The 27,432-nt window shown below is 38.9% G+C and overlaps 1 protein-coding gene across 1 annotated transcript in view; it reads right to left on the reverse strand.

Annotated features, from left to right (window-relative positions):
• LOC104072703 (EH domain-binding protein 1-like) overlaps positions 1-27,432 on the reverse strand; it is a 66,441-nt gene that overhangs the window by 28,734 nt on the left and 10,275 nt on the right. The window contains exons 5-6 of the mRNA XM_009572236.1: positions 20,372-20,624; positions 13,812-13,998 (exon numbers count right to left, since the gene is read on the reverse strand). Of these exons, the coding sequence (XP_009570531.1) occupies positions 13,812-13,998; positions 20,372-20,624 (440 nt within the window). The remainder of the gene's footprint in view (positions 1-13,811; positions 13,999-20,371; positions 20,625-27,432) is intronic.

Genomic DNA, 27,432 nt, shown 5'->3' on the forward strand with positions numbered 1-27,432 from the left:
GGCTAATTCTCCAGAGAAACATCATCTCCTTTTTCCCTATATTCCATTTATGTACTTTAAATAACTCAGAAAAATTGTGAATCTAAACTATATTACACCAGACAAACCCCTCAGCTCATATAGTGATAGTCGCAAAGAACAGATAGCTATTCTGAAAGAGTAGGAAAAAAAATATTTAAAAGGAGACAGTGAGTCAAAAAAACATACAGGCAGCTTGACTTCAATAAAACCTGGGATGACTCAGTCCCTTTGGATTGTTTTCTATTTATTTTATTTTCTTTTATGCAGTTAATTTTTTAGGAAATTGTTGTTTTTTCCCCCCTTTTTTTGTCACCACAGACACTCCCTTCAGGCAACCGTGCATCAACAATCCTCCCACGTTCAAAGTCGGCTACATCTGTTGCTCTTTCCCATTGTTGAAAATTCCTGCCTTAATCCTATTTGACTTTATTCATGCAAAGGTCATCCTGAATTCAACAAATGGAGGAGCGATAGCAAGCACACTGTTGAACATGGCTAAAAAATGCTGTTGTAGAACATGCAGCTAGTGTGCCGGCACTATCTCAGAAGTACTTGGTTTATTATGCAGCTTCTAGTCCTCACAGCTGTGCTGCAATATGAACTGGCAACATATTTCTTCTAGCAACTCAGGAATACAACAATTTCCTTCTAACTGGGTTGATTCTCTCTCCTTAAAAAGATTTGCACTTAACTCGTATTTGCTAGTGAGTATGAGTACAACATACATATATAATATTTGACTGTTTCACATGCCTTAGGGCTTAGCTTCTGGCATATATGGCTTCCCTGCTTCTCCCGGTTTTCACTTCTCGGTATATCTAGCTTCACAAATCTATTTAATTTATTGGCCCATCTAAAACTAACAGTGATCACTATTTTAAACAAATGAGGCAAAATTCTGTCTAAGAATACTTTTACAAAGCAGGCTAGAACAGCTCATACAAACATCTCGTTTTAGGGCCATCACCGAACCGTAGATTTGCTCACAGAAGCCGTCTATTTTGGTTTTAGACTCATTTTTCTTCCCCAACAACAACAACAACAACAAAAAAGCACTCTGGCTCAGACCTGTGATTTATTCCTATGCTTAAGTATCTGACCCAAACCAAAGAAAGATTAGCAGGAACAGTGAATTAGTAACCAAACCAAAGTTAACTATGAGACTGATTTATGAAGGGAAGATAATTATTTTTTTAATATGTCCATAACTCATCATGACAGAAGCAAAGGAATATTTATTCATGCACGCTTATTTCCAATGTGAGGTGCTTGCCAACCACGATGAACCAAACCCACCCTTCAGGCAAGCAGAGAAAACAGGCTATTGTTAGTCTCGTTCCTTCACAGAGCGCTTTGCTGAGGGCCCCAGACTTTAACTATCTAAACCAGTCCCACAATAAAGCTCGATGTAATAGCTAAAAGTTAAACACTACAATAACACCAGCTTATTCAAATTGCGTTTAGCTCCTCATTAGCTGTGAGGGAACGTTGGAAAGAATCAAGTTTTTAATTTAAAAGCTGTCCAGTATTCTGCTTGTGTGGCTCTTGTTAAGGAGCCTGACGATAAGGTGTAAAAACTCTACAGAAAAAGGATAGGTTTGATCAGGTTTTTGTTGCAAAGATTTTGAGGATTTTTGTTTTGGTGGTAGTTTAAAAAAACTTCTTATGAGAGAAGCGTTCCTGCTTTCTTCTACCTTTTAAAGAGCAAAGCTTGCACTAAACAGTAGTAATACTCTGTGAAGCCAAGCATGCGAATCAAAGCCCTCCACGTCCTTTGAAAAGGTTAACGTGAATGGCAGGAAGGTGGTTATCCTCCGACACCTACGTCCGGAGCCCGCAGCCCCGCGCCATCTGCCTGCCTCCTCCCAGCTCCCTTCCGCCATAGGAGCGAAGGCAAATAACTTAAAGGAAATAAAATAAAAGGCCCTCATCACGGATAAGGATTTTCAGATTACATATCCCAGAAGCTAGCCCAGATCTCACTTTGAGCTAACCTAATACGGTTGTTTTTCAAACGCTTCGGCAGGCCACAGCCGCCTCGCCTGACCGGCAGTGTTTGTACCTAATCCGGCTTGTCCTCTGTGAGAGAAACTAAACAGTGCCATGAAAGCGTTGACATTTAGGAACCGCAGCGCTCTGGAAACTTTAATGCTCTGGGCAGCTCCTAACTTCTTCCTTGCATTTACGCACCTTAGGGATGTTTAAAGGACAGATTTCAGGCAAATAACTTTGGCATCTCCATGAGGAGACCAGTCCCCTCCAGATCCCGCAGAAATGGATGCAACGAGACACTTTTCCCAAAGGCAACGCAGAGCCCAGCTCACACTCCCTGCTCTCCCTCCAGCGATCCCCTGCTTTCGCTCTCCCCATCTCTCTCTCTTCTGGGACTCGAAATATTCGATGCTGCTCCTAACATAGGAGGCTACAGCCCAGAAAAGGCAGCGGGGCTATTCCCACCATCCAAAGGCCATCTCTTCTCTGACCTCAGCAGTCTTGAAGCAATTCCTGGATCAGTATATATGTCTTATTTGATCAACCTTGCATTTATTGGTAAGACAGACTGTTGGGCACTTCATTCGAGAAAACTGAAAGGTTTATATAAATCATCACATATATTTACATGGGAAACATTAAAGAAATTCTAGTATTAGTGTCATTTTTTGAATAAAATATGAAAGAAGTATTTTTTGTTACAGTTTGCCTACATGCAATGGTGCTGGCATTTTAATGGCACATAGCAACAATATTCCCCTTTACTTCGTCACACAATACACTCTATGCCTGTTGGCTTTTCCAGTTTCCACCAGAGATGGATTTTCTTCTCACAGAACGGCGCACAGTTTTAAACTTCCAAGATGAAATAAAGCATATAAGAATACTGCCATTACATATCTAAAGAGTGTATTTTTCCACAAGAAGGGAAGTAATATTTTATGATGACAAATCTGAGTACTGTAATTTGTAAATGTAGATTAAATATAAAAATATGAAAAGGGAGGCTTTGAATGTCATAACACTGGTTAAATTATCAAACTTTATTTGCACAGACATTTTGCAGAACTGCTAACTGGTGCAACCCAGAACTGCTGCAGGCACTGACAATGTTTCCATCCATTTCAGTAGGAGCTACACTGCACCGATAATGCAGAAATACCTTAAAGAGCAATTATGAAAATGGCAGAAGGAGCCAAGCATTTATCATCCTGCAAATTATGTATATTAATTTGCAATGAAAAAGATTTTTCTAGGACAGCCCTGGAGACTTGTTATCTGCATCCCCACTACTAATAAGGATCTAAAGAAGAAACAGCGAAACACTTAAGTAGCAATACTTAAAGTTGCCAAGTCAAGTGTTCAGAAGTTGGGATATTACAAAATTATGGTTACATATTCAATGTTAATTAGTAGCCTTTGTATATTTGCATTACGATACAATCTTTAAGCGTACTTCTTCCCCTAGAGTTCTCCCTCAAGGAGAGCACTCAGCGAACAACCTCACTGAATGGGACTACCCAGTATTCCTATTCTTCTGAATTATTAGTTGTTTGTCCTCATGCCTCATCTGCTGCACACTCCCTGGACCTTGAACCGAACGTGGTATCATTAATCTCACCAAAGGGCTTTTCTACAGTGTTCATCTTCATGGTATTTTAATCTAGAAGATTAAACATTTAATCTTCCAGACATCCTTCTGAGGTAGCAGTCCATTTAACCAAAGAAAAAGTGAGATCCACAAAAAAACCAACTCCAAATTATCGGAAGCTGTTGCTTTTGAGTCCTCAGTCTGAGCCACCTAAGACCTGACCTTACAGAGAATTGCTTGTTTTATGATACTTCATGTGCCACGAAACAGCACTCTTCCAGCTGCACAGCCCTTGAGTCAAGCCAATAGCCCTGCTAATTTATCATGGTTGTATCAAGCTGGGAATGTAAAAAAACCCCACCAGTCCAAAATCTGGTTCAAGAGATTAGTTTAGCACCACATAACGAATTCATGACAGAGGAAAGGATAATATTCACTGCTCCTGGACAGCATTCGGTTGCTTAATTGTCAGAGAAAGCAGTGCCTTTCTGCTGGCCCTTGTCTCGAACAGCACACAACCTGGACTAGTTCCTTGCGTAACAATATATATGGTGCTGCATGAGTCATGAGCTCTGCAGAAAGACCTGCATGTGATGATGTGTTTCCATCTAGATAACACTCTGGCTTCTTGCTGCACATGCTTGGAAATGACAAAAGGTGAGAAGTGAGGGGCTGAGGTTGGAAGGAACTCAGCTCTGCCTCCAAACCTGTGCAAACACCCGCTACAGGAACATGTGGGTAAATTATTGACTTATCCGGTTTTAAACCTCAAATTCTGAAGGAAGCATCTCTCTTAGAGGTAATGTGACTATAGAACAGCACCTAAATCTTTTTGACAGCAGTCCAACTGGCTTGTTGCTAGAAAATGGGCACAAAATATTCAATCAGAATGGCAGAAAGCAGCAGATAGAACAAGGAAGGGCTTGGTTTCATCTACACTCTCGATGTCTAAAAATTGACTCCTGTTGGCACCAATCATGGGAACAATATTAAGACAACAGACACCACCCTCCACCAATTTACATTCATAGAGCCACCTGGAAGGAGAAGGAGGGAATCAAGCAAGGCTGCAAAGACACAAAACCCGGTACATTATTAACACTAACAACTGCTATGGTAAAACCACACAGGCAAAACAAGCAATGTCCAACTAAGAAAGAATTTATCACTTTGGTAGCCTAAGGAGACCACTCGAAAGCAAAAACCTACTCATAAAAGCATGAATCTTAAACACTTCCATACAGTATCTGACATACTCCTTTGGGTCCTAATGAAGTTGTCCCTTCTGCTGGCCTCTTTTGTGGCTGCTCATGGATAGGTTATCACATGTTACACACTTCTTGTACCAGTTTTTACAAAATCTCTAGTTAAATAGGTAGAGCAAAGCAAGGGATCTCCATTTTGCTGAACAACTCTGGCCATCAATGCTCCTACTCTATATCCACGTCTCCTATTCACGTGCAGTCATGCCTGCATGTTGAAGGGAGAAAGAGCTTTTGGAACATCTTCCCATTTTTTCCTGTCCAATCATGGGTCTGTTCTTTAGGTCCTATACACAAGAGTCTGTAAATATTTAGGGACAATTAATCTCACCAACTTTAAATGCCTATCAATTAGCTGGCCAAGTCTAACTCATCTAAGCTCTTTTATAGCTAAGGGAAACAACGAGACACCTCTAGGAATAAGGTATCTGAGGCAGTTGGGTGACTCAATCTCAAAAAGGGATCCATTTTATTAAGGGCCAGTCCCAGGAACTTTTACTCACATAAGCAGTCAATAAAACTGCTTACCACTCCTGGGTATTATTGAAACACTAAATTTTCTCCACAATATGCACTTGTATTTGTTCTATTGTTTGTCCTGGTTTTGGTGCTACAGAGGGATGCAGTCATCTCCAATCATCATGGTTCCAAGACAAAAAGCAGACTGAAAACCATCATGGAATGAAAGTCCATTTTCCCTAGAAAGATGCAATTTGTACTTTTGTAAAAGTCACTTTTTAAAAGCCCATGCTTGCAGTTGAGTTTCAAATCCTCAGACTGTACTAATTTTAAGATTCTCTACCTTCAGCAGTATTTTTTTTTTTTTTTTTTTTTTTTTTTACAAATATGGCCTACGGATAAGACATTAGATAATTTTATTTTAAAAATTACCAGTATATATGTGCATATGTGTGTGCATGTATATAAAATGTTTTTCTCTTTTACAGAGAAATTAGTGAACATTCTGATCATCAATGAGACAGAAATATAAGTACCTACAAGTTGTAATAATTAGCTATCTGATAATCTGCAATTATATACTGCATCCCTACTTCCATCTGCATAAACAGTGGCCCCTTCGTTAACAAATCATTTGATTTGCACAAAACCAGTAAAAACAGAGAATAAAAGAGTTTAATTTCCTTATACTGACAGAGTAACTACATTTAGTACATAGGAACTTGGGTGATTAAAGAAATTTTTTTAAAAAATTATTATGCTGCAAATATGAACAGATGGAAAGTTAAACCATGAAAGACATTTAGAAGACTCACCTAAGGTTGCATTTTCGATTTTAACAGCTGTTTCCTGGCAGTACTAGCCTAAGTACTGTTGGATCATTAGAACCTGCAGCTGCTGCGAGCAACGAATACCCCAAACCAGCACACTGCTGAGACACTAAGGATATGTTTCCCAGCTGAGTGATGACTGTGCTGCTACTGAAAGGGACTGTCCTGCGGTGTTCCTGTGTCAGTGTTGTGCCCCTGGTACTCACGTAACTTACAGTCAGTACTGGTGCTGGCACAAGGTGGGGCAGGGAAGGTGGGAATGCAAGAAGTCAGGATAGGGACCGAACGCAATGCAGTAAATCCAAACCCTGAAGCATGCATTAGTTGAGGACGAGGAAGATACTCTTTAGCCCATACCTTCAGCAAAATGGAAAAATACTACACTTGCATTTGGAAGTGAACAGTTCACTTCTTATTCTAGCACATATTCTAACGAGGTTGTTTTACGTCCAAACATAGGTTAATAGTAAGGAACACAGAAAAAGCACATGGCTAGTCAAATTGACAAACACCATTTAAAACTCATGCAAACAGTAATAAGAAATTCCTTACGTATTGTATAAAATAGGGAGCCTCTTTTATTATTTAACACTTGAAAAGTAGCAAGTTTAATGAACTGTCTGTGCTTTAATATGATTATCTCACTATCTCTCTGTTCACATTATGTGTGTGGCTTGTCTTCCTTCCTATTAAAAGATAAAATGTCTTAGGGCTGTATGCAAAGGCAGATTTTCTGGGAGTGCCTTTTTTGCGCAAGTTCGTAACAGTAGATATCTTAAAATTCTGTCCACTACCTCCCAAGTCTTCCTTGGGCTTGATGAACTATCTATCTGCACAGGAAGTGACAAAGATCTCATGCAAATGAGCTGCACAATTCCTCTGCAGCTGATGTGAAGCTGGAAAGGAGCAAAATCATTAAAGAAGATGTTCCAGAGAGCCAGGAAGTCCTTATGTGAATGGACAACTGAGACACTTTTGACACCAAGAGACAATGAGTGATCTTCATCTACCGTTTGAAGTTTAATGTAATTTCTCCACTTGGCTGCATTACTGCATCTGTGTTTTAAGATGAGCTCTTCCTACTGTTCAGTCACATAAGGTTGATAATGCTGAGGTAAATAGAAGTGGAAAAAGTGAGCAACTGGAGACTATAGCATCTCTAAGATCTTGGAGAGTTGTGCATAGTACTATACTGAATGTTACTTTCCTCCCCTTCCACTAAACTTCCACTAAACAGAAGCATTGCAGATACATAACGGATCGCAAAGGATACTGGATGGAGATAGGTTATTACATGTCATGCAGAAAAAGGATTCTGTATTTCTTATTACATGTTTCCTATAAATATGTTTCATTAGAGCTTAAACCAGCTAGCTTGCCTGGCATGAGAGAGCAGATTATCACTGGGCATGCAAAACAATTAATTCTGCTTTAAAAAAGAAAGAGAGAGCTTAAACAATGACGGTGACAACCAGAAATGTTGTTATTGGCTTTGAACTATTATGTGAACGTGTATTCTCCTTTTCTGCCAATGTAAAAGGCCATCACAAGCTCTTGTCTACAAGCAACAAAATCAATGTCTATGTTTTCATGACTGTCAGCAACACTGTGACTTTCATAAAGGTGAGAATGGCATATACATTAATATGACAGACTTAAGCTTACTGTCCTGGTGCTATATACTTTCATTAGTTGCTAGGTGTAATTCAAAAACCAAGGACAGGTTCAAAAAGCATCCTGTGGTCTGATATCAATTCCATGTCTGTTGACATAATCACGTACTGTCAGAGAAACACTTATTGCCAAGACTTGAGGAGTTTCATTTACTGAGATATTCTGGGTAGCCCAGTAGGAAGCTGCGAGATGGAGATCTCTGTGACCTACCAAAGCCCAGGCTGACAACTAGTCCAATGCACCTGCAAGTAGCCACTCTGTAAAGCATGTGTCTAATGAACACAGGTTTCCAGACTCTGAAGACTAGAGAAAGGACGTGAAACCAAGCTGGAGTCACCAAACATAACATACCTGTTGACTTCCAGTAGGTTAATGGCAACTGCAGTATCCAGAAACCCAATGGAATCATGAGCCAACAATGAGGTCCAGGCCTTGGTTGCAGCCTGGCAACAAACCGAAACTATCACATAATAGGAAAAGCCTTTCTGAGAATGGTTTCCTGAAGGGAAGGGCATATGCTATCCTTGAGTAATGCCAATCCCGTGCAGGAATTATTTTCTTTTAACACTTAAAAATAACGCTATGGTTGAGGGTGATTATGTTTCCTCCTGTTCCCTAGTAAATAACTCTTCACCTCCCACATAATGCAGTAGCATTCAGAAGGCAGTAAAATCCACGATTGTGCCAAGGCACATGACTTCAGGTTCTCTAATATGGGATACAGTTGCCGACTCTGGAACTGATACCTGGATCTTATTTCCAATAAACTCAACGTAATGCAGGGAAGATAAGAGATACTGAGACTGCCTGAGATTTCAGCCAGTTGAAGTTGGTATGTACATTTTTTAATCAGGTAAGGCAATGATGGGCACTGATATGCACGCTATGCACTGGTCTGATACCACTTTTTGAGCCTGAACTTCTTTGTTCATTTTTTTTCCACGAAGTCAACAACAAGTGGAAGAAATTTAAAGTTTCCATCACCTCTGTGAAAGGCAGAACCTGGTTATCCAAACCATATCAAGAACAGTATCACATGTATGATGGTAACAAGCCCAACAAGGCTTCAGTTGGGTTTGACAGCACTATAGCAGGTTGACGACTGAAGAGCTTAATTACAGCTTTGCAGTTTGTTTGTCAGACTCACTTAAATATAGCCAGCACACCAAAGTCTTCAAGCCATTTGAGACGATTAACTGTGGGATAATTCCAGGCTTTCAGACTTTGCATTTTTAAGCTCTCTCTGATGACTCAGATTAATTTAGAGGAGACATGGAAGGAAGACAGGAGAGAATTAAGATACTCCTTTAGAAAGTGCAAGTAGGTAACAATATTTGGAAACAAAACTTCCTCCAAACCCATATATGGCAAATACTGAGCTAATACTATGGGGCCAAGAGCTGGCTGGACTTTTATGGAGAGCTAGACCCTGACTTATCTATGACAGATAACAGCCCCTTCCTCATCAATACAGGTGACATGGGGATCTCTGAGCGATCTAAAGGGCCTGCTCAAAGGGAAGATATTAAAGAGGCTTGGAAAGGGCTTGCTACTACAGTTCACTGATTGCTCAGGGAAGCAGTGCAAGGCAAACATTCGAAAAAGATCAGATGAATATTGGAGATATTCAGAAGCTGTCTGGACACGGTCCTGGGCAACTGGCTCTAAGCGGCCCTGCTTGAGCAGGGAGGTTGGACTAGATGACCTCCAGAGGTCCCATCCCTTTCCACCTCAACCTCTCTACGAACAATGTGAACAATGCATAGAGAGAGGTATGCTGGAAACGGCCAAAGACACAACAGCAGCTGGGATGATCTTACAGCAGCTAAAGAAGTGGATGTGTCCCCTGTGCAGAATTAATATGAAAGGGGCAAGACTCTAAATCACTAGTGCTCATGAGCTTAGCCAACCTCACATAGACTAAAACCCTCAGGTTTGGGGCAGGCAGAAACAGCTTCGTTTGCACTCTTTTCTCACATCTGAAATTTGTTAAGCAATGCTAAGGGAACACCAAATGAGGCAACATCTTTGGGGAGGAAAGAGGCTAAAGGCAAGCCCTGCAGTAGTGGGAGACACTGTTAAGGTTATAACTGCTTCAGGCACACGTACACCATATGGTTGAGAACAATCATTTCAAGGCAAAAACAAAAGTTAAATACTGTCCATATTTGGTATCATCACTTGTTGTTCTGACCAACGATCATGTATAATTACCTGGGCAGTAAGTTTTAATGTCAGTCTCCCAATGAGATCTAGTCTCTGCTTCAAACTCTAGTTCTACCATTTTCATGGCTATTAAAGTTAATGCCTATTTATTAGTCTCATATTCTATCTTCACTGACCATTGAGTTCTTGAAAGTTAATACCAACTCATGACTCCACCCTGGAGTACTCTCTTTATCCTGGGGATACCAGGCATGATGCTAGATACCACCAGATCAGAAGATGCTTTCTGGAATTTTCTGCCCAGTTTTACGTGAAACTTTTGTACAAGATAATTCTGTGTAACATACATCTCTGAACAAAGGAACTAGGAGGAGTTTGATTTTTGTGGTGTCAGGAGTAATAGGGGTAATTAATTGTGGATATGATTCCAGGAAAATCTAGAAATAGTATTCAGCGGTTAAAAGACCATACAACTCCCTTAAAAGAAGGCCTTTTGCAATTCACTTAGATGCATTAGCTTAAGTCTATTCTCAAATGAGACATGTCCAAGACTGCTGACTGCTAAGAATTCATTGTTTTGTTCTTCTCTTTCATTACCGCAGACACTGCTGTTATAAATTAAGAAAACATACACACACACACAAAAAATCTTGTGTGGGAAATCAGATATCCCTCAGGCAAGAAACACCTTCCACCACTACTTGGGTAATGGTAAAATGTTGGATTGGGGCTATGATGTTTCAACAGCAAACACAATTGCACTTCTGTGGAAGTGTTCCTATACCCTGGACGCCAATGCCAGAAGGCTCATTGCAGCTGAACACTGAACGAAGCAATTTTGGTGTCCAGCCATACCCTAGGGATTTGATTTTTGGGTGTATACTTAGGAAAATACCAGGTTTCCTTGCCCTACTTTTAAATTGGTATTTAAATTCCTAGGAACTTCACTGCTGTTTTCAACATCTAAATGTTTTTTTTAATAGGGTAACATAATTTCAAGTATTTGGAACCTGTATCTTGAGTAGGAATCTGTCATGTGTCAAATAATCTTTCAGGAGCAATATCCACCTAATAAACTTGCTGATATATAGACGTTAATAACAGCATTTGTATTTTTTGTGTTCAGTAAATGTGATGAACACCATTAGCATGTGAAGGAAAAAAGAGCTCCAAATACTCTGTCAAAGATTTGCAGAAGCATTTTTGGAGTCGTCTTCCTTAAACTCTGCAGCCATTTGCTATGAAGACAACCAAGACAGGGAACTGAACATGTCGAGACCCTTAGGTTCTGGTCAGAGTTGTAGCAGAGGCTTTCTGTGCACAGCAAACTTGGACAAAACACTGAATAAGATACGTTATTTGATCTCCCTTTACCTAAGTTTACTTCCAGGGGACTATTGCCCCTACCTAAGGGCGTGTGCTAAGTTCATGCTTGTATAGTGCCTATACCTTTTGATGGGAGTTTTTTCAGAGTTGCTAAACATTGTCACTATTATTGAGTAATAAACAAACAAGTTATTTGTGCCAACAGTCCAGGTCCTACCTGGGCACTATTTTGTACTGTGGTGTGAGGAAATTGTTTCATTTTCTTTTCTTTTCTTTTAAATGCCAGTACTTTTCCGAATCTCAAAAACCATTCCAAGTACAGTGCTTTTGATCTAACATTATTAGATCACCTTAGAGCAAAACAACTCAAGCACAGAAAAAAAGACTGTGCTTACAGAAAGCTTTCTGAATTGCAAGTGACCGTACAATATTTTAACACACCCAGTCAGCGAAACTTTCCACTCTAGCTGTAATATAATAAACCAGGACACTGCATCTGCTTTGGAGCCTTCCCTAATGGTGTCATATCCTCCAAAATTCTGAAAAAAAATTAAAGCTTTCTGTACCAGAGAAGGTCAGCATAGAACTCCATCTTCCCCCATGGCCCTAATGAATATCAAAGTTTCAGTACTTGGACCTTTGCTGATCTCAGCTGTGCCTCAGCATCGGTGGCAGAGAGGTGGGCTGCAAGCAGGCAGGCACCAAAATATTTGGGAACTAATACCATGCATAAGAATAGGAACTACCTGACTGTGTTCATAACAACACAGTCTTCTCAGTGATTTCTATCCTGCATCTTTTCTTAGTTCCAGCTTTCAGACAATTGAAAACTTAATCTGGGGTAGACAAAAACAATGACAGTCCAACACAGCAGTAATAAATTATTTCAGCACAACGATAAAGCAGAGAGATGTATTTCCTTGGATGCAGACCTGTAAAAAAACCTCTCAAACAATGAGCAATGGGGGCACAACCTCCACCAACTGAGCTGATAAAATCTCCTCCACATATGTCTCTTCTCTGCCTGGTAGTACCAGAATGCTTTACTTTGGCCACTTTGCTCTGACCCGAGGGCCAGACTCCACCAGAAATCAAATAATGTGCAATATTTTTCATACAGAAACTCCAGCGACCAGGATCGAACCCCATTTCAGCGCATTACAGAACTGCTACGCTCTGATTTAATATTTCCCTGGTGGTGGTTTTGCATATTAAAAGTAACTTGTGAATTGTGCTTGTGGCCTTACCATGTTGTTTTGTTTTGCTATGAGCAGACACAGATTAGATTTCTGGTCTCATACTCTTTACCCTGACTGAGTGGTAAAACGACAGCAAGATCAGAGCCTGGGGGGACAAGGACATGTCAGCAATCTGGCTAAGTAATTAAGCAATGAAATGATAGGTATGACAAGTAGTTTCATTCAATTCTTAAATTAAAGTACAGCAGCTCCAATACAAGGCAAACCAGATGATAATATGCATAAATTGGGAGAGATGTGCTGGAAGGGAAGCCTTCTATCCTCATCTTCCTACCCTTCAAAACAAGCAGTCAGCATGTATCAAACTCATTTTTAAGAAGGGCCCATTAACATATACTATTAAATGCTTATTTTGTTTAGAAAAGCACAAGTGGTGCTAACTGCTGAAACACTGGAGTTGAAATTCACACCAACAGAAGTTAGCTGTTGTAATCCTAAAATACCTACGCCACACATTGCCCTCTTCAACAGAAGTGAACTGGTATTTTCCCTTGACAAACACAGATGTATGTGCATATATAAGTATGCTTAGTCTGGACGTTCCTAATAAACAGTTAATCTGATTTAAAGTAGACTGTCATTTTTTTTAAATTACTTTGACATACCTATTGAACTGGACATATATAAATCCCAATACAAATAAACAGTATCCAGTACTAAGCTCTTAAAACCCAGATTTATAACAGAAACGTGGAGACAGACTCTTCAACAGGGGCAAGGCTTAGCGGCATTACAATAGATCAAGACAAAGTATTGTTCAACATGATTTTCTCCCTTCTCGATGGCATATCCAGCTGTCCCGTAACATTGAATTGAATCGTAACATGAAATGTGAAATTGCAAATGAAAGTGACTCCATTAAAATAAGAATTAAAACCTAAAATTGGTATTCTCATCACAGTTGGACAATTTATTCAATTACGGTTGGACTCGATGATCTTAAAGGTCTTTTCCAACCTAAATGATTCTATAATTCTATAATTTGTTACTGGAAGACTCTTTTCTTTGAAACTGCAGTTGCTGTTACTGTTTCATTAAGTCCTTAAAGAAAAAGTAAAAGCTCCTACTGCTGCTCTCTCCCTATGAACCAGCAAGTGAACAGAGATGAGCCAACACCTTATTAAGTACAAGCAAAGCTTTTAAGAAGGCCTGCAGAAATAAATGGGATGTCTACAATACACATAAAGATACTGCTAATAACAAAGACAAAATTTTGGTATGAAAAACCTACCTTAGGAGAAGAAGAAAGCTCCCTCGATGCAGGAATAGCTGACGTGTTCTCACTCATGCCTGTCTCTGTCTTTGGCAAGAGATTTGGTGGTTCAGGAGCCTTTCTTTTCATCTTCTTTTCTGGTTCTTGCAGCGGAGCAACTTTAATTAAAGCAGGGCTTGATTTTGGTTCATAAAATGGATTTGATCTAATTAAAAGAAGGGAAACATATTTCTTTGCTATCTCCTTGGAATTAAAACCGAAAATAAGACCTGTTTAGGAAGCCAATGACTAAAATGCTTTTATTATCCCACGTAAGAGTATGTTTTGCCTTTACATGCTTTTAGATTCTACTTTTCCATATGATTGAAAAGTGAGTTACAACAGCTAAAACTGCATTAGGTTGAATTTCCATAAATTTTATAAAGTCCTGTAAATTGCAGAAGTTTTATCCATTGCATAAAGCTCTCTCTTCCATTATACTTCGCTGTCTATCAAAGAGTGATCTGATTTACAGACAAGCTCAATACCAACAAATTTGAGTGAGGCTGCTGGCTGTTTAATATTCTAATGAACAGAATTAAGAATGCTTTGTTAGAAGAGAGTTAAGAATCAGGCCTTTTTACATGCATGCTTCAACATGGCTTTAGACGCCTCACTCTTGGCTGTCCAAGTCTGAAAATTTTGGCCTCCGTGGGTACACAATCCACATCGACTGTATTTTAAACTCTGCAGCATACAGACACCACATCATTTCAAGAACACTCTTTGGATAAGAGAATAGTGTAAGAAAACCACAGCTGACTTGTGTATACCTCTCTACAGATACCAGTAGCCATCATCATCTGTCTATTTTGAAAGTGCTTTTTATAACTCATTTAAGAAACACAGTAAACATCTTCCACCAAGTGGACGCAGTCCAAAGAATTATTCTTCTTAACTCTGGTGTTCACGTTCCAACACCGCATTTGTTCCACCCTAAGTAAATACTTCCACAGCATTTCCAAATCTTATCTATTAGTTTGATACATCAAATATCAATCAATAATACATCAGATAATGGCTTCTACTATGCACTTAGTAAAGCCAGCAATTTTGTATCCTGCTAAGGATACTTATGGGAACTTTCTTTGCACTGAATTATTTTATTCATAATCTTCACTTTTCATATTTTGCAATCGAAAACTGGCCAGTTAATTACAAAACTGACATGTTAATTAATTCCTTTCTAGTCCATACTTCCTCTGCAAGACATATTTATCATATATCTCAAACTGTGTTTATGTAACTAATTCACGACAAATAACCTCAGTCCCTTGAATTCAACTCTAGATGGAAACAATAACACATACAGCATTAGATGAGAGCCTGCCTAGCTGGATCCACTTTCAAATTTCCTCCCAGGATAAGAGTCATGAGCTAGCACACACTGGTTTTAAACAACAACAGCAGCAGCAAAATTTAGGCACAAGCGAAAAACCAACTATTCATCCAGTTTCCTTTCACACCACACCAAATTTCTCTCAGCTTTAGGTACTTTTAGTATGAAAACATGTCTTCCAGTCTCAAGGACTGATTTTAGAATTTATTTTAATGCAGTTTACTGTCATCCTCTTTTCACCGAGAAAAAGCAAGCAATTAATAATCCACACCACAAAAAGTCTATTTCTGAAAGGCAAAGTTCAATGAAGCACGTAAGTGAAGACCGGGCATAAAACCTCCAGACCTTTCTGAGAATCCGCACCTGCTTGTTACGGAGAAAGAGATCTAAATCCAGATACTGAAACAAAAGGAAAGACTAACACTAAAATAAGTCATCTGCTAACTGAAGGCAACTTTCAGGTGTTCCCACTTTGCTGACTATCAAGCACAAAGCCACCAGTGCAATCAAAACTAAAGGCAACATCAAATTAACGAGTTAAATAGAAACGGATGGGTGTTTTCCATGGGAGGCAGTAGAAAAAGGAGGGTATTCAGGCTGGAGTGGAGAATGCACCTAGCTGTCAGTAGCTCTAACTTAGCTGACAGCCCAGCTCAGCTGTCTTCAGACACCGGAAAGTTCAAAGGGAGGTGAAAATGAAGATAAAAGAGATAAGGGCTGAAGAACAATGCGTTCTACAGGAGAGCGCAAGGTTTTCTTTAGTTCAACAAGTTAGCCTTCTGAACAGCCAACAGACACAGCATGTTTGGCAGGAAAGTAATTTACCCCTGTGTACTTGGAATTAGAAAGGTGTATTCGTAAGGTGTTAAAATGAATTTGGTGCGAGGAAAAAAAAAACCACCTTACCAATGAGAGCAAAGAAGTTTAGAAGAACAACCTTTTGAATTTTTATGCTCCAGAATTGTCTGCTCTGTGTGCATAATCTTGAAGAATTGTACCCTACTGCATGCACCAGAAGGAAGTGTTATAAGGAGACAAGTGACTGCCTTTTTTTCCCTAGAGAAGAACTTGCTTGAGAGCCAGACTAAACCCTCACATTTTGGTGATAGTACGGGCAGAACACACACACACTACTTTCCACCTTCCCCTCTGCACCGCTTTTGATTGGTCTTACAAATATTGAGACAGATTTTTGAAAAATTAAGTTTAATACAGAAAAAAACCCCAAAATGGTTCTTCCTCAAAGAGGCTATAAATTTTGAAGTCATGGAGGTCTGATATATGTAGCAGAGTTTGGTCCACCAGCTTCCATATGGCTATACAAGAAACTAAGCATGGGAAAGTCTGTCTGAAAAAAGCCTTAGCTGAAAAATATTAAAGCACTTTTCTCTGAGGTCATCTCCCGTATTTTTTGCTTCTGTGAAGCTATTAATTGATCCACACAATTTGATTTTCCTAAAGAGATACTGGACTGTCCACCACAAAATTAAAAAAACCCAAACCTGACAAACTACCTGGCATTAAGCTGTCACTGGCAGTGTGGTGCCTTGTGGCTTCTTGTGCAACAGGCAGCTTCAACAGATGGCAACTCGATAGTCTTTCCAATTAGACAGCATTATTCTAAGCCGTGCAATGATTAATGAGATAAGAAGCCACAGAGCCAAATAATATCTGAAAGCAAGTTTTATTCTGACCAATTTAAAAATTATTTTGATCAGCGTTACTGGTTAACTGAAAAAAAAAATTCAACATTTTATTGAGGAGGAAAACCAAAGCTGTCAGTGTGGTAGGGTTAAAAGATCAGGCAATATCACCAATCAGAAGTACTAAGGTTGAAAGCATTATACTTTAAGTAGTTGTGAGCTATGCTATTTTCAAATAATTAAACTTAACTTAGCAAGGTGTGCTGTCCTTTATTAACAGGTAGCCACCTACCATTTTGATTTTAATGTATAAAATTCAAAAAGGCAAAAGCAGAATTTTACACTAACATTCAAATGCCCAAACTAACCAAAGCAAAATGTGTTCCTTATCTCTAGCTAGGTATGAGAATTTACCCAGAGGAAGCATGTTTTGAGAGCATAGTTTTACAGCAGAATATATGTACTGGATCATCTAAGTCCCTCTATACCATGCAACGCCTCATTATGCTTACGCTTTGCTTATGTCTGTTGCGAAATCTTACGTTACTGTCACAACCATTAGTGAAATATGTTTCAATTAAGCCAATTACCCAAGGTAAATCCTTCACAGAGGCGCAGTGAGGGTAAGTACCTTTTCCAAGATTACAACGAGACTCTGTTACAAAACTGGAGTCAGAGTTCAGCTCTCGGGGCACTTTGTGTAAGCTCTGAGTCCAGAATCAGAACTAGGGTTCTGCCAGAGTAGAGTGGGACAAGGGTCCTGATGCTAACTGATGTGTCCATGTTCCCACGACACATCATTGCATTTCACACAAAATACAAGAGGAAAATGCCAAGTGGTGCATTAAGTGAACTCCAATGAAACATTTAAGATGCAGGGATAAAAATACATTGTATTTCCTGAGTGACAGTAAATGTCTTTCAGGAGCCTTCTATTTCTCATGCCTTCCATCTACCAGGTTCAAAACCACTCCTGGGGAAAGCACTAGACCAGCAGTAGTCAAACATGATTAAAAACTACCCAAAAGAAAACAAAACAAAAAAATCAAAAGACAAGATGTTAGGAGAGAGTTTGAAAATAATATGCAAAGTTTTCTAATGCCATGATATGACTCAGTTGTTCAGCCTTGTCTTGAATACACTGCTCAGGCCAAGTCAACACATCTTAAAATAGATACATAGCAGAAGAAATAACAGGGTCCAGAGACGTGCGGTGAAAATGATTAGAGAGATGAAGAGACTTCTGTATGAAGAGAGATTGAAAAAGTTAGCACCATTTAACTCAGACCAGTGACAAGAAATGGCGAACACGCTAGAGATACACAACACAGCAGATAAATCCAATACTACTAATTGTTGTTTTGATAAGCCAGCAGAAGAGATAGTGTATGGGATTGGAAAGGTAACTTATTTACAATCAATAAAAGGAAACACATTTCATGTAAGATCTTCGTTTTTTGTGGAGAGCTCTGCCACAAATTGACACTGAAGCCTAGACTTTAATAGGATTTGGAAGAAGATTAGCCACTTACGTAGATAATAAAAGCATCAATATTCAAATTAGATAAGAAACAATAGACATCTGGCCATAAACCCTCATGATTTAAGGCACACAAAAACTACCAACTGGCACTGCCTATGAAAATATTTCCTTCACTGCTCACTGTACCATACCTTAGCAGAAATTTTCTATTGAAAAATTTGAAAATTAATGACATGAGGTAAGGCATAATAGTGCTTGTAGGTGTGAGTTAGTATCACAAGTCCTGTGTTCCTAGACTGGAGTTTTATCATTACACTTACTCCTCCAGAGCGTTTCGGTATAAAGATTCAAAAGTTCTCCTTGCTATACTTCTACCCAATACCCATTTAACAAATGGTCTCCACGTCTTTTTCAATGACATGGCGCTCCTGTAACTTGGGAGGAAAATGTGGAGAGGAAGCTACTTTGGGGGTCAGGACATAAAAAAAAAACTTATGTAAAAAATGCAAAAAACTATTTTACAGTGCTTTTTGACTCCTTATCCTTCCATCTTTCCATGGGACATTGCTTTTATAATGAAAACACAGATCAGATTTATCTTCGGGTAGAATCCACCTATGGGGCGCTTATTTCTGTCCTTGGGGAAAAAAAAAAAGGAATAAAGCAAATGGGGTCATTAAAATAAGAAGGAGGCTGTTGTAAACAAAGGGCAAGAGAAATCTACAGTCCCATACACAGAAAAAACAAGGCTGCCTGTTACAACACTGCTGCAAGCCATTTGGCACAGATTTGCCCAGGGTGGAAATGTGAGTTTAAATATAAAACGGAGAAAACTCTTCGCTTGCCCATCCATGTAACTTTTGTTCTTTCTGCTCTTCTCCTCAGTCTTTGCTGTCCTCTATACCCATATCTTTGCAGGTGTAAAGTATACATATTTTTTCCCCCTGCGGATTCTGGTGATCAGTGAATGATCAGGGATGCCTGGTGTGACCGTCAACAGTGTGATCACACTGTGCTCTGAAGACACAGCAGCCAGTGCTGTTTGTTCAGGCAGTGCCCTGATGAATGGAGCTGGCAGAGACATCATTCCCCAATGCCCATTTTTTTTTTTTTCCACAGAACAAACAACAACATCAAATCCATGGCCACAGAGCTTTAAAAGGAAAAAACCCTGCAGGGTCCTTTATACATTTCTATTGGAGAGCATGGGAATCCTTCAATTTCCTAGAACACAGCTATAAACAGAGAAACATAAAGATGATGATCTGACACTGTATTAACATTAAATATGAAAGCAATGCAAATGTCAACCCATGATAAATCTCATTAAATAATGTAAAACTAAATGTTAATTACAGTTGTTATCTGTAAAATTGCTCGCATGTAATCACCATAAACTGTCTCATGAGTGGTGTGGTTGGTGACTAATGACCACAAACAAGGAGTAAGTATATACCTTCAAAGCTGCACAGCTATTGCAAAAAGCTCTCACTCCTTGTTAGGTTTCTACGCTATGATACAAGGCAATCAGTGTGAGTTTATAAAAGTTTTATGTGTGGTTATGATAAAAGAAACAACCTAAGGAAGTGCATATGGTGTTATCTTTCCCATATAGAGATTCAGTTTTATGAGACTCTCAAAAATGTGCTATGCAGACTGCAAAACGCTATATGCACCAACGTAAAACAAACTCTCCATTATCATTAACAAAAATTATTATTTTATGTAGTAAAAATAATGGCAAAAAGGACAGGAAGGACCAAGCTCTGCTGCTCCTTAGTTTTTGACTCATTTGCAATTGTCAGGGCATGAAGTGCCAAAAAGGTACACAGACTTGTTCCCTATCAAGTAACTTGCTATCAATGAGGCAAAGAAAAGCTTCCTAACTGATCACGTTCAGCTGAATAGCATGACTTGGGGGTATGGTATTTCCTGCTGCTGAGCTGCTTCAGGATCAGTCTGTCCTAAGGAGGTGATTAAGGATCACCATGGTTGAACCCAATACACCTCAAGATTAAGCCAGGGATCCCACTAATGCTTCCAAAGCTGCTGAAAGATGAAGAATCGTACTTACTCATCTAGCTCTTCCTCTTCAGCTTTAGAGGTATCTGCATAGAGGTATTTGCTCATATCCACTGGTCTGACGTTTTTCCTTTTTGCAGGTTGTGGAGGAGAATCTCTTACAGTTACAAATGTTTCAGGCTCATGATCTGGCTCATCAAATGGGTTCAAGTATTCTGGGGCATCTTCATCCTTGAAGGGATTGTAATTGTCAGCATAGAAACTTTCTTCTGGCTTTGAAGATGAAGCTATTTCAGTGTCCGGTTCTACCAAATAACAAAAAATCATTAAGCAGATTTAACATAGAAAAAATTTGAAACCATTTATCAGATCTTTATATTTTGAAGGCTTATGAAAAGGTCTGCTTCTTAACCCTCAATACATAGTCCTAGCCTTAGATGAATTTTCACACTTTATTTATCTACAGTGTAACCTTGTTTATTCAAAAATAGGTCTTTCAAAAGGTCATTTCATCTAGAGTATATTGAATAGGTTTCATTTTCTCACTTACTAAAGCTCTTTCACCTAATTAGTTATTAGTTTTCTTATTTGTCATATAAATGGTATTGCAACAGATTTTAAAACATTTTCCCAAGCTATTAGCCAATTTGTATCCTAACAAAATGTTCTTAATTATTTATTTGAGCTTTCAATAAAGAAAAAAGATATCCTGTATTTTATAATAAAATTACTTTTACTGGATATTAAAAATGGTGATAGTAAGTAGGTGGTCTTTTCATTTCTTAAAATGACTGAACTAAAAATCAGTTATTAGGTATGACCACTAATTACATTTCAAAACATACATATTTTCCACTGCTAACTGCTCCTGGTAATAATACATAGTATCACAGTAAAAATGAATTTAAATTAACCCTAAAGAGACAGATAATCAAATTACTCATCTATTATTTGGGTTGTACAACAAAAAGTTATTAGCAACCTGTAGTGTAACAGACACTACAGAAAGAACATTACACAAAAGTGAATGCCTGCTGGATATTGAATAATACAAATCCCCATACAGCAATACAACATTTCTTACAAAGACACTTAGTAATATTAATCTTACTCTTCCTGCAGCATCAAATGATCCAAAACTCAGTTCAATATTAGATTTGATGTACTTTCAAAATCTATGCAAATAGGAACTTCAATGTAGTGTTATTAAAACCTAATTTTCAATAACCATTCCCACATTATTCTTAAATAAAAGTTTCTTTTTCAGATGTATAGTTACTAAATTGAACATAGCATACCTTTTAGCTTTAAAAGAAAAACTCTAAATGTCATTTGTAGCAAGTCATTAAAAAATAAAAAGATGGAGTTCCAAGCGCGTTTGTCACTAAACAAATATTCGGGAAGACAAAATCACTAGTCATACAACTAACAAAGGGAAGGGGCAGCAAAAGAAACAGCACTGTCATTACTTGGTTTTGGATGGATGATGTACTGAAGTTGCTAATCCTGGTGAATTGCTAGAAAATGTAAGTGTTCTCTACTCTGCCAGTAAACTTCCAGTTCACCCTGTCTCCAGCCATTAGCACAGCCCAAGGTCATATAAAGCACTATCCCACGTAGTGTGACTGACTATAATCTATAGTTTGAACAAGAGCCACTCCTAGTTGGAGAGGAATATGGTCCCCAGATACAGGTAGCAGCTTCACCTATCTATGTATTGAAGTAGTCACCAGTCACTAGACCAGGGCAAAGGCTTGGAGCAGGAAAGGCTTTAGCTCTTCTCAGAACAACTGAAACCTCCCAGGGACTGGGAAGATTTCATTTTAGGAAGAACCTCACATTTCCAGTGCTCCTCTTCTTCTTGGTTCTTCACATTTGAACCTCAAAGACTATGTTATCATATTGTCTTCTACACTAAGTTTCTAAGGGTCTGTTTCTATAGTGATGGACCATTTCTCTATGATCAGAAAGTAGAAATCAAATGGGTTTGGCTGGAATAACAGAATAAATTAATCAAAATCTTACTTAAGACCAATGTGGATCCTCAGGAGATAAATCACTCATCTGAGATTGAGGGTGAGTTCAGCTGGGTGAAATGAAATAAAATTGTACTTTGCCAGACAATACTGCAGGTTTTAACTGGTAGACACAACTACACACAGTGCTTGTGGGATTTCCCTATGGTGATTATTCAGAAAATTACTTTAAAAAATTCCTTTCATTCCAGGTGAGATTTGCAGTTTCTTATTCCCTCAGCAACCTGGTCCAACTTAGCATTAAAGAAGCAACATATACAATACACATCTATCTCGCGTATCTCATAAGTTCTTGCATTTAACTTCAATTTCAGAATGCAGCTAACAACTGTTTCAAGTCAAAACCTGGAGTAAAAAAGGAGACTGAGAAGTGTAAACCAGACACTGCACTGAAATGGGATGAGACAAAGGTAAAGTGAGATCACAAGAAGTTATTATTATGCTTAACGGTCAGTCTTTACACTATCAAAATGTGTTCTAAAAAGAACTAATTAATCAAAATCCTTGTGACTAACAGTAAAAAAAGAAATAATCAGGGTTGCAATAATAGTCTTAGCTAAACCTAAAAAAGAGGTTCTGTTGCTGTTTAAACTGGTTAAGCCTCACCTGAATGTCATAAAACAACATTTCAGCTGTGTCTTATGAGATGGACATATAGACCAACCACTGCAGGATAAATCAGGGTGTGTATTTGCAGCATGTCAGCTGTAGTGTACGTGTTCGCTCCTACCCCAGAGTAAATACAACATGTTTATCCCTTAATAGAAGGGAATAAACTACTGGGCACTTATCCTGGGAGAAAGGGTAGTTACTGCACAGTAGGTGATGCGTATTAAGCTCACACCCTAGTTTATGTGTGGTGATTTGTTCATAAGCCCGCATCCTTATAAGAAAGATGTTTCAGAGAAAGCCACAATAAATTAGTATTGAAGGTCTACAGTTTAACTGGCAAGGGAAAAGAAATCATTCAAGGCAGAAATTCTTAAAAACACAAATAAGATCAAATCAAGCAAGAATCCTTTGACAGTATTATAGATTAAATACATCAGAGCAGAGCCCAACATTTAAAATAAATGGAAAAATACATTTAAAGCTAAAACTGGGAAAGAGGTTCTACACTGGCTTACTTACATCACTCTAGTGTCCCATGCAGGTAGGTGGTCATGGCAAGCAAAGTTTTACCCTGCTTGCCCTGAGATGTCCTCAGTGTGGGTATCTGCAGCTGAGCTAGACTCCTTGACAGTCAAAGCTTACAGGTATATGTTCAAACCGTTAATGTCTAAAATCAGGTGAGCCAAATCCCACCCTTGCTGCATAGATATGCATGACTTGAAGCTCATGGTAGTCAGAATACTATGCAGATGTTACCCACACATTTAGCTATTTGATGAACTAGGCCAAGCAGAAATGCTTTTGAGATCTGCTCTCAAAAGATAGTTTCATATAAAACGCAGAAGTAACCTAATGAAATGCAGAAAAACGACTGATGTACGTCTTGTTCAGATTGTGCAACTTATTGATGACGTTTTAACCAAAATTTTTGCTGCCTTAAGTTCTGCTCAAATCTTAAAATATTTTATCAAGAGAGTGCACAACTATGAATACCTGCTTCTGCAACTCCATATGATGGATCATTGCACCTGCACATGAATCTGTTGATAAATACACATCATCATATCTGAGCAAAACTTGCTGATAACTCACAAGCAGTATTCTAACAAATATTACTAGAAGGAATGTCAGTAATATTTCCTGACATTAAAAACATTCAGGGAAACAATCTCTTAAAACTATCTTGTAAGTATAAAGCTAAACTAAGCTTTTATTTTTAATTTGCTTTTAAGTGTCTCCTGGAAACGACGAGTTAAAAGCTTGTTTAGATCTGATAAATTCTAAGGGGCAATGCAAATTGCAGGTTTTTGCAATTCTTTCTATTTCAACACTATGGATCAAGTGCTGTAACCCTAACCAGGACAAAATTATTTCTCTTGTTCATTGGCTCAACAGTAACTACAGGTTTAGCCTTAGACGCAGAGCATTGCAGATCAGCGCTCACAGACCTCTGGCTCATTATTAATTAAAAGATTTCACAAAATCCTACACACAGGCTAAAACTAAACAGCTTCTAAAAGCATCATTTTCAAGAAGCTTTTATAGGCAGAATTTTGTAGGGGCTCAACTAGAACTCACTTAACTTGGCTGCTCATTCTCTTTCCTCCTGTCATCCAGGATACTATTTTTTTTCTCCTCTACTTCCTTCAGCGTCCACATAGGAGGGAGGGTCCTCACGAGGGCCTCCACCTGAACCCAACCAGGCTATCTCCCATGGGGTCTCTGAAACCCTTTAGAACTCGCTTTTATGTCAAGAGTTGGTCATCACTTCATGAGCCTCTCTATTACAAATTAAATTGCTAGGACAGTGACTCAACAACACTGCTCTTAAAGCTGCAGCCACTGTTACCTTTTCTGTAACAAAGACACTCATATTTTCTAATGGTGTTGGGAAGTGCGTTTTGGGGGGCTGAACATACAACAGCTTAAAAGGGGCTTATTTCCCTCTTCAAGCTGATTTTACACTAAGGATCAACACAGATTCCCCTGCTTCCCCCTAATAATTAATCACAGCTGAAAACACAGGACTCATCTTTACTGGAACTAATTTTTTTAATTGCAGTTCTCTACACTGATATTAAACAAAAAGAAGAAAGAAAGAAAAAAGAAAAAAAAGAAGGAAAAAAGAAAAAGATGCTTGCAGTTTGGCACTCCAAGGGTCAAACACACAATAATTTTGCATGGTTAAGTAATAAAGCCACAGGGGTAGGAGTGACAAGAGGAGAGGTAGAAGTATTACTACAGCAGAAGCACCAGCTGCTCTTGTGCCAGATTCTGGAAACATTACTTGCCCTAACTCCACTGAGAAAGACTGCTCATGACAGCAATCACTCTGGCACTACCTATCTGCACAATCAGCCTTCTAGTTCCCAGAGGATCTCCAAAAATCACCCTGCCCTTCAACCCACTTGCCTTTTGTAACACAAACATATTGTGACACATCCCTTAAAACCAAACAAAACCCCCACCAATACATTACACATACCACTTTCCCTTTGGCAGAGGATGAAAGAAGAAGCCACATGTGAAAGATATTTAGTTATGCCATTTACTGCACTACTGGCAGGCACACAGTTACGATGGTGATGTGAGCAGCGTAACAAACAGCAGAGAATAAAAATGTAACTTCCCAGTACTTCTAGAAAGCATAATGACTGGCATCCCTATAAACCACTGGTGATTTTCTATTACTTTTATTAAAAGTCACACCAGCAACACATTAGATTTCATTAAGAAATATAAGGAGAAGGGACACAGTAATCGTTTTCCTCTATATTGGCTCTTGTACTGCTCTCCCTAGGGCTATCCTAGGAGGATTCTGGGGTACTGCATTGTAGCACTGTTTTCATTTGCAGTGTAACACATACTGCAGGGAGCTCAGAAGTCTATACATAAGGTAAAGAAACACACTGGTAAAGTCAATGCTGTTTTAAATGAAAGGGGGAGGCAGTACCAGCAAATAGTTACTCTCATGTCTCAGGTGTGTGCAGGAAATTTGTATCGGTCATATGCAACTTCAAAATTTGCATTTCCCACCTAATTAAAAACATATCTGGAGTGCTGAAAGCGTGTTGTTGTTTTCTATTTGCATTTGTTGTATATGTTGACTTCTCCAAGTAAAATATTTTGCACAAAAATTAACTGATTTTAGAGTTCTGTTGTAACATGACTAAAAGACAATCCAAAAGGCAGTCCTCATATGATCATCTACATACTGTCTAGTAAAAAGCTGTAGACATATACTGTTCAAAGAGATTATTTTTGATTTTCCAGATTTCTAATGTCTAACTGACCTACTAGATACCGAGGGAATAAGCCTCAATTTGACATGTCAACCAAGAAACACAGCTGGAGATTTTTTTTGAGGCGAGTTGTTCACATGCACATTCACTCCACTGTGCATATAAGATCATTTACACTAAGGACTTTTTAAACCACAGCAGCATCCAGAGACAGCTTGCTGATGACCCTCTGCCATGCACCACACCCACAGTGTGCACATGGATGCTGGGAGCACTCACGCCTTTAGTTTCTCTCCACCCCGCATTCCCAGGGTTAGGCGATTATGGGATTAGGAAGATAGAGGGAAAGTAGCTGGTTTGTGAACAGGCACAAGAAGTATCTGTCTAGGAAACAAGTATATACTGGCAAGTAACCCTCCTTTCTCTTTGAGTATCTGTTCATATGACATACATATTCATACCCTGGCTGGCTCTAAGCACTCTCTCACTAAGCACACAGGTTACGGGCTTGATAGGAATATCCCTGGAATATCTCTGCCAAATGCCCCATCGTGCCTCCTAGCATCTGACGGCAAAGTACTCAGGAATGGAGGCTCCAGATGGCTGTTCTGCACGATCTTGGGGAAATTAAGTAACAAATTCTACGGAAAGACTCTGAACTTTCACAAAGTCTAAATTCAAGATTTTGCCTTGTCCAGATAAAAAGATAAAGCAGACTAACATGTAGTGAATAGAAAAATACTTCATCCCTGCACGCATAAAAGGTTAATCTCTTGATTTAAGCAGATCACAAGACAAGTGAAACAGGTAATGTGACTCTTTAAGCCTGTAGGAGAGAGTCTCCCTTAAACTCCTGAACCTTTGTCATGCTCCCAAGCTCCTGCGGTAGACACCAAAAAGGTCACATTCACTTAAGGATGCAAAAGCAAACAAGTGGGCATAGTCTCAAAGAACTTCCTAAAAACAGATGGCAGCAATAAAAGTTCCAGTGAAGTCTCAGAGTAGAAGAAATGTCCTAAACCATGAGGGAATATACCTGCAGCCAAATGGGAAACAAACAGGACAGCCTTCTGTGGTAGAGCGACAGGGTAAGAACAGCCTCAGTATTGTGTAGCTTCAAAATGTAGTCCAACAGAAAGGGAAATCTCCCAAAAATGGTAAGGTCTAGGTGCATCGCATGTACAGATACTGATCCAATTAGTCATACATAGCAGATTCCTGCT

This window comes from Fulmarus glacialis, unplaced genomic scaffold (genome assembly GCF_000690835.1).
Source record: "Fulmarus glacialis isolate BGI_N327 unplaced genomic scaffold, ASM69083v1 scaffold34842, whole genome shotgun sequence".
Classification (NCBI taxonomy): domain Eukaryota; kingdom Metazoa; phylum Chordata; class Aves; order Procellariiformes; family Procellariidae; genus Fulmarus; species Fulmarus glacialis.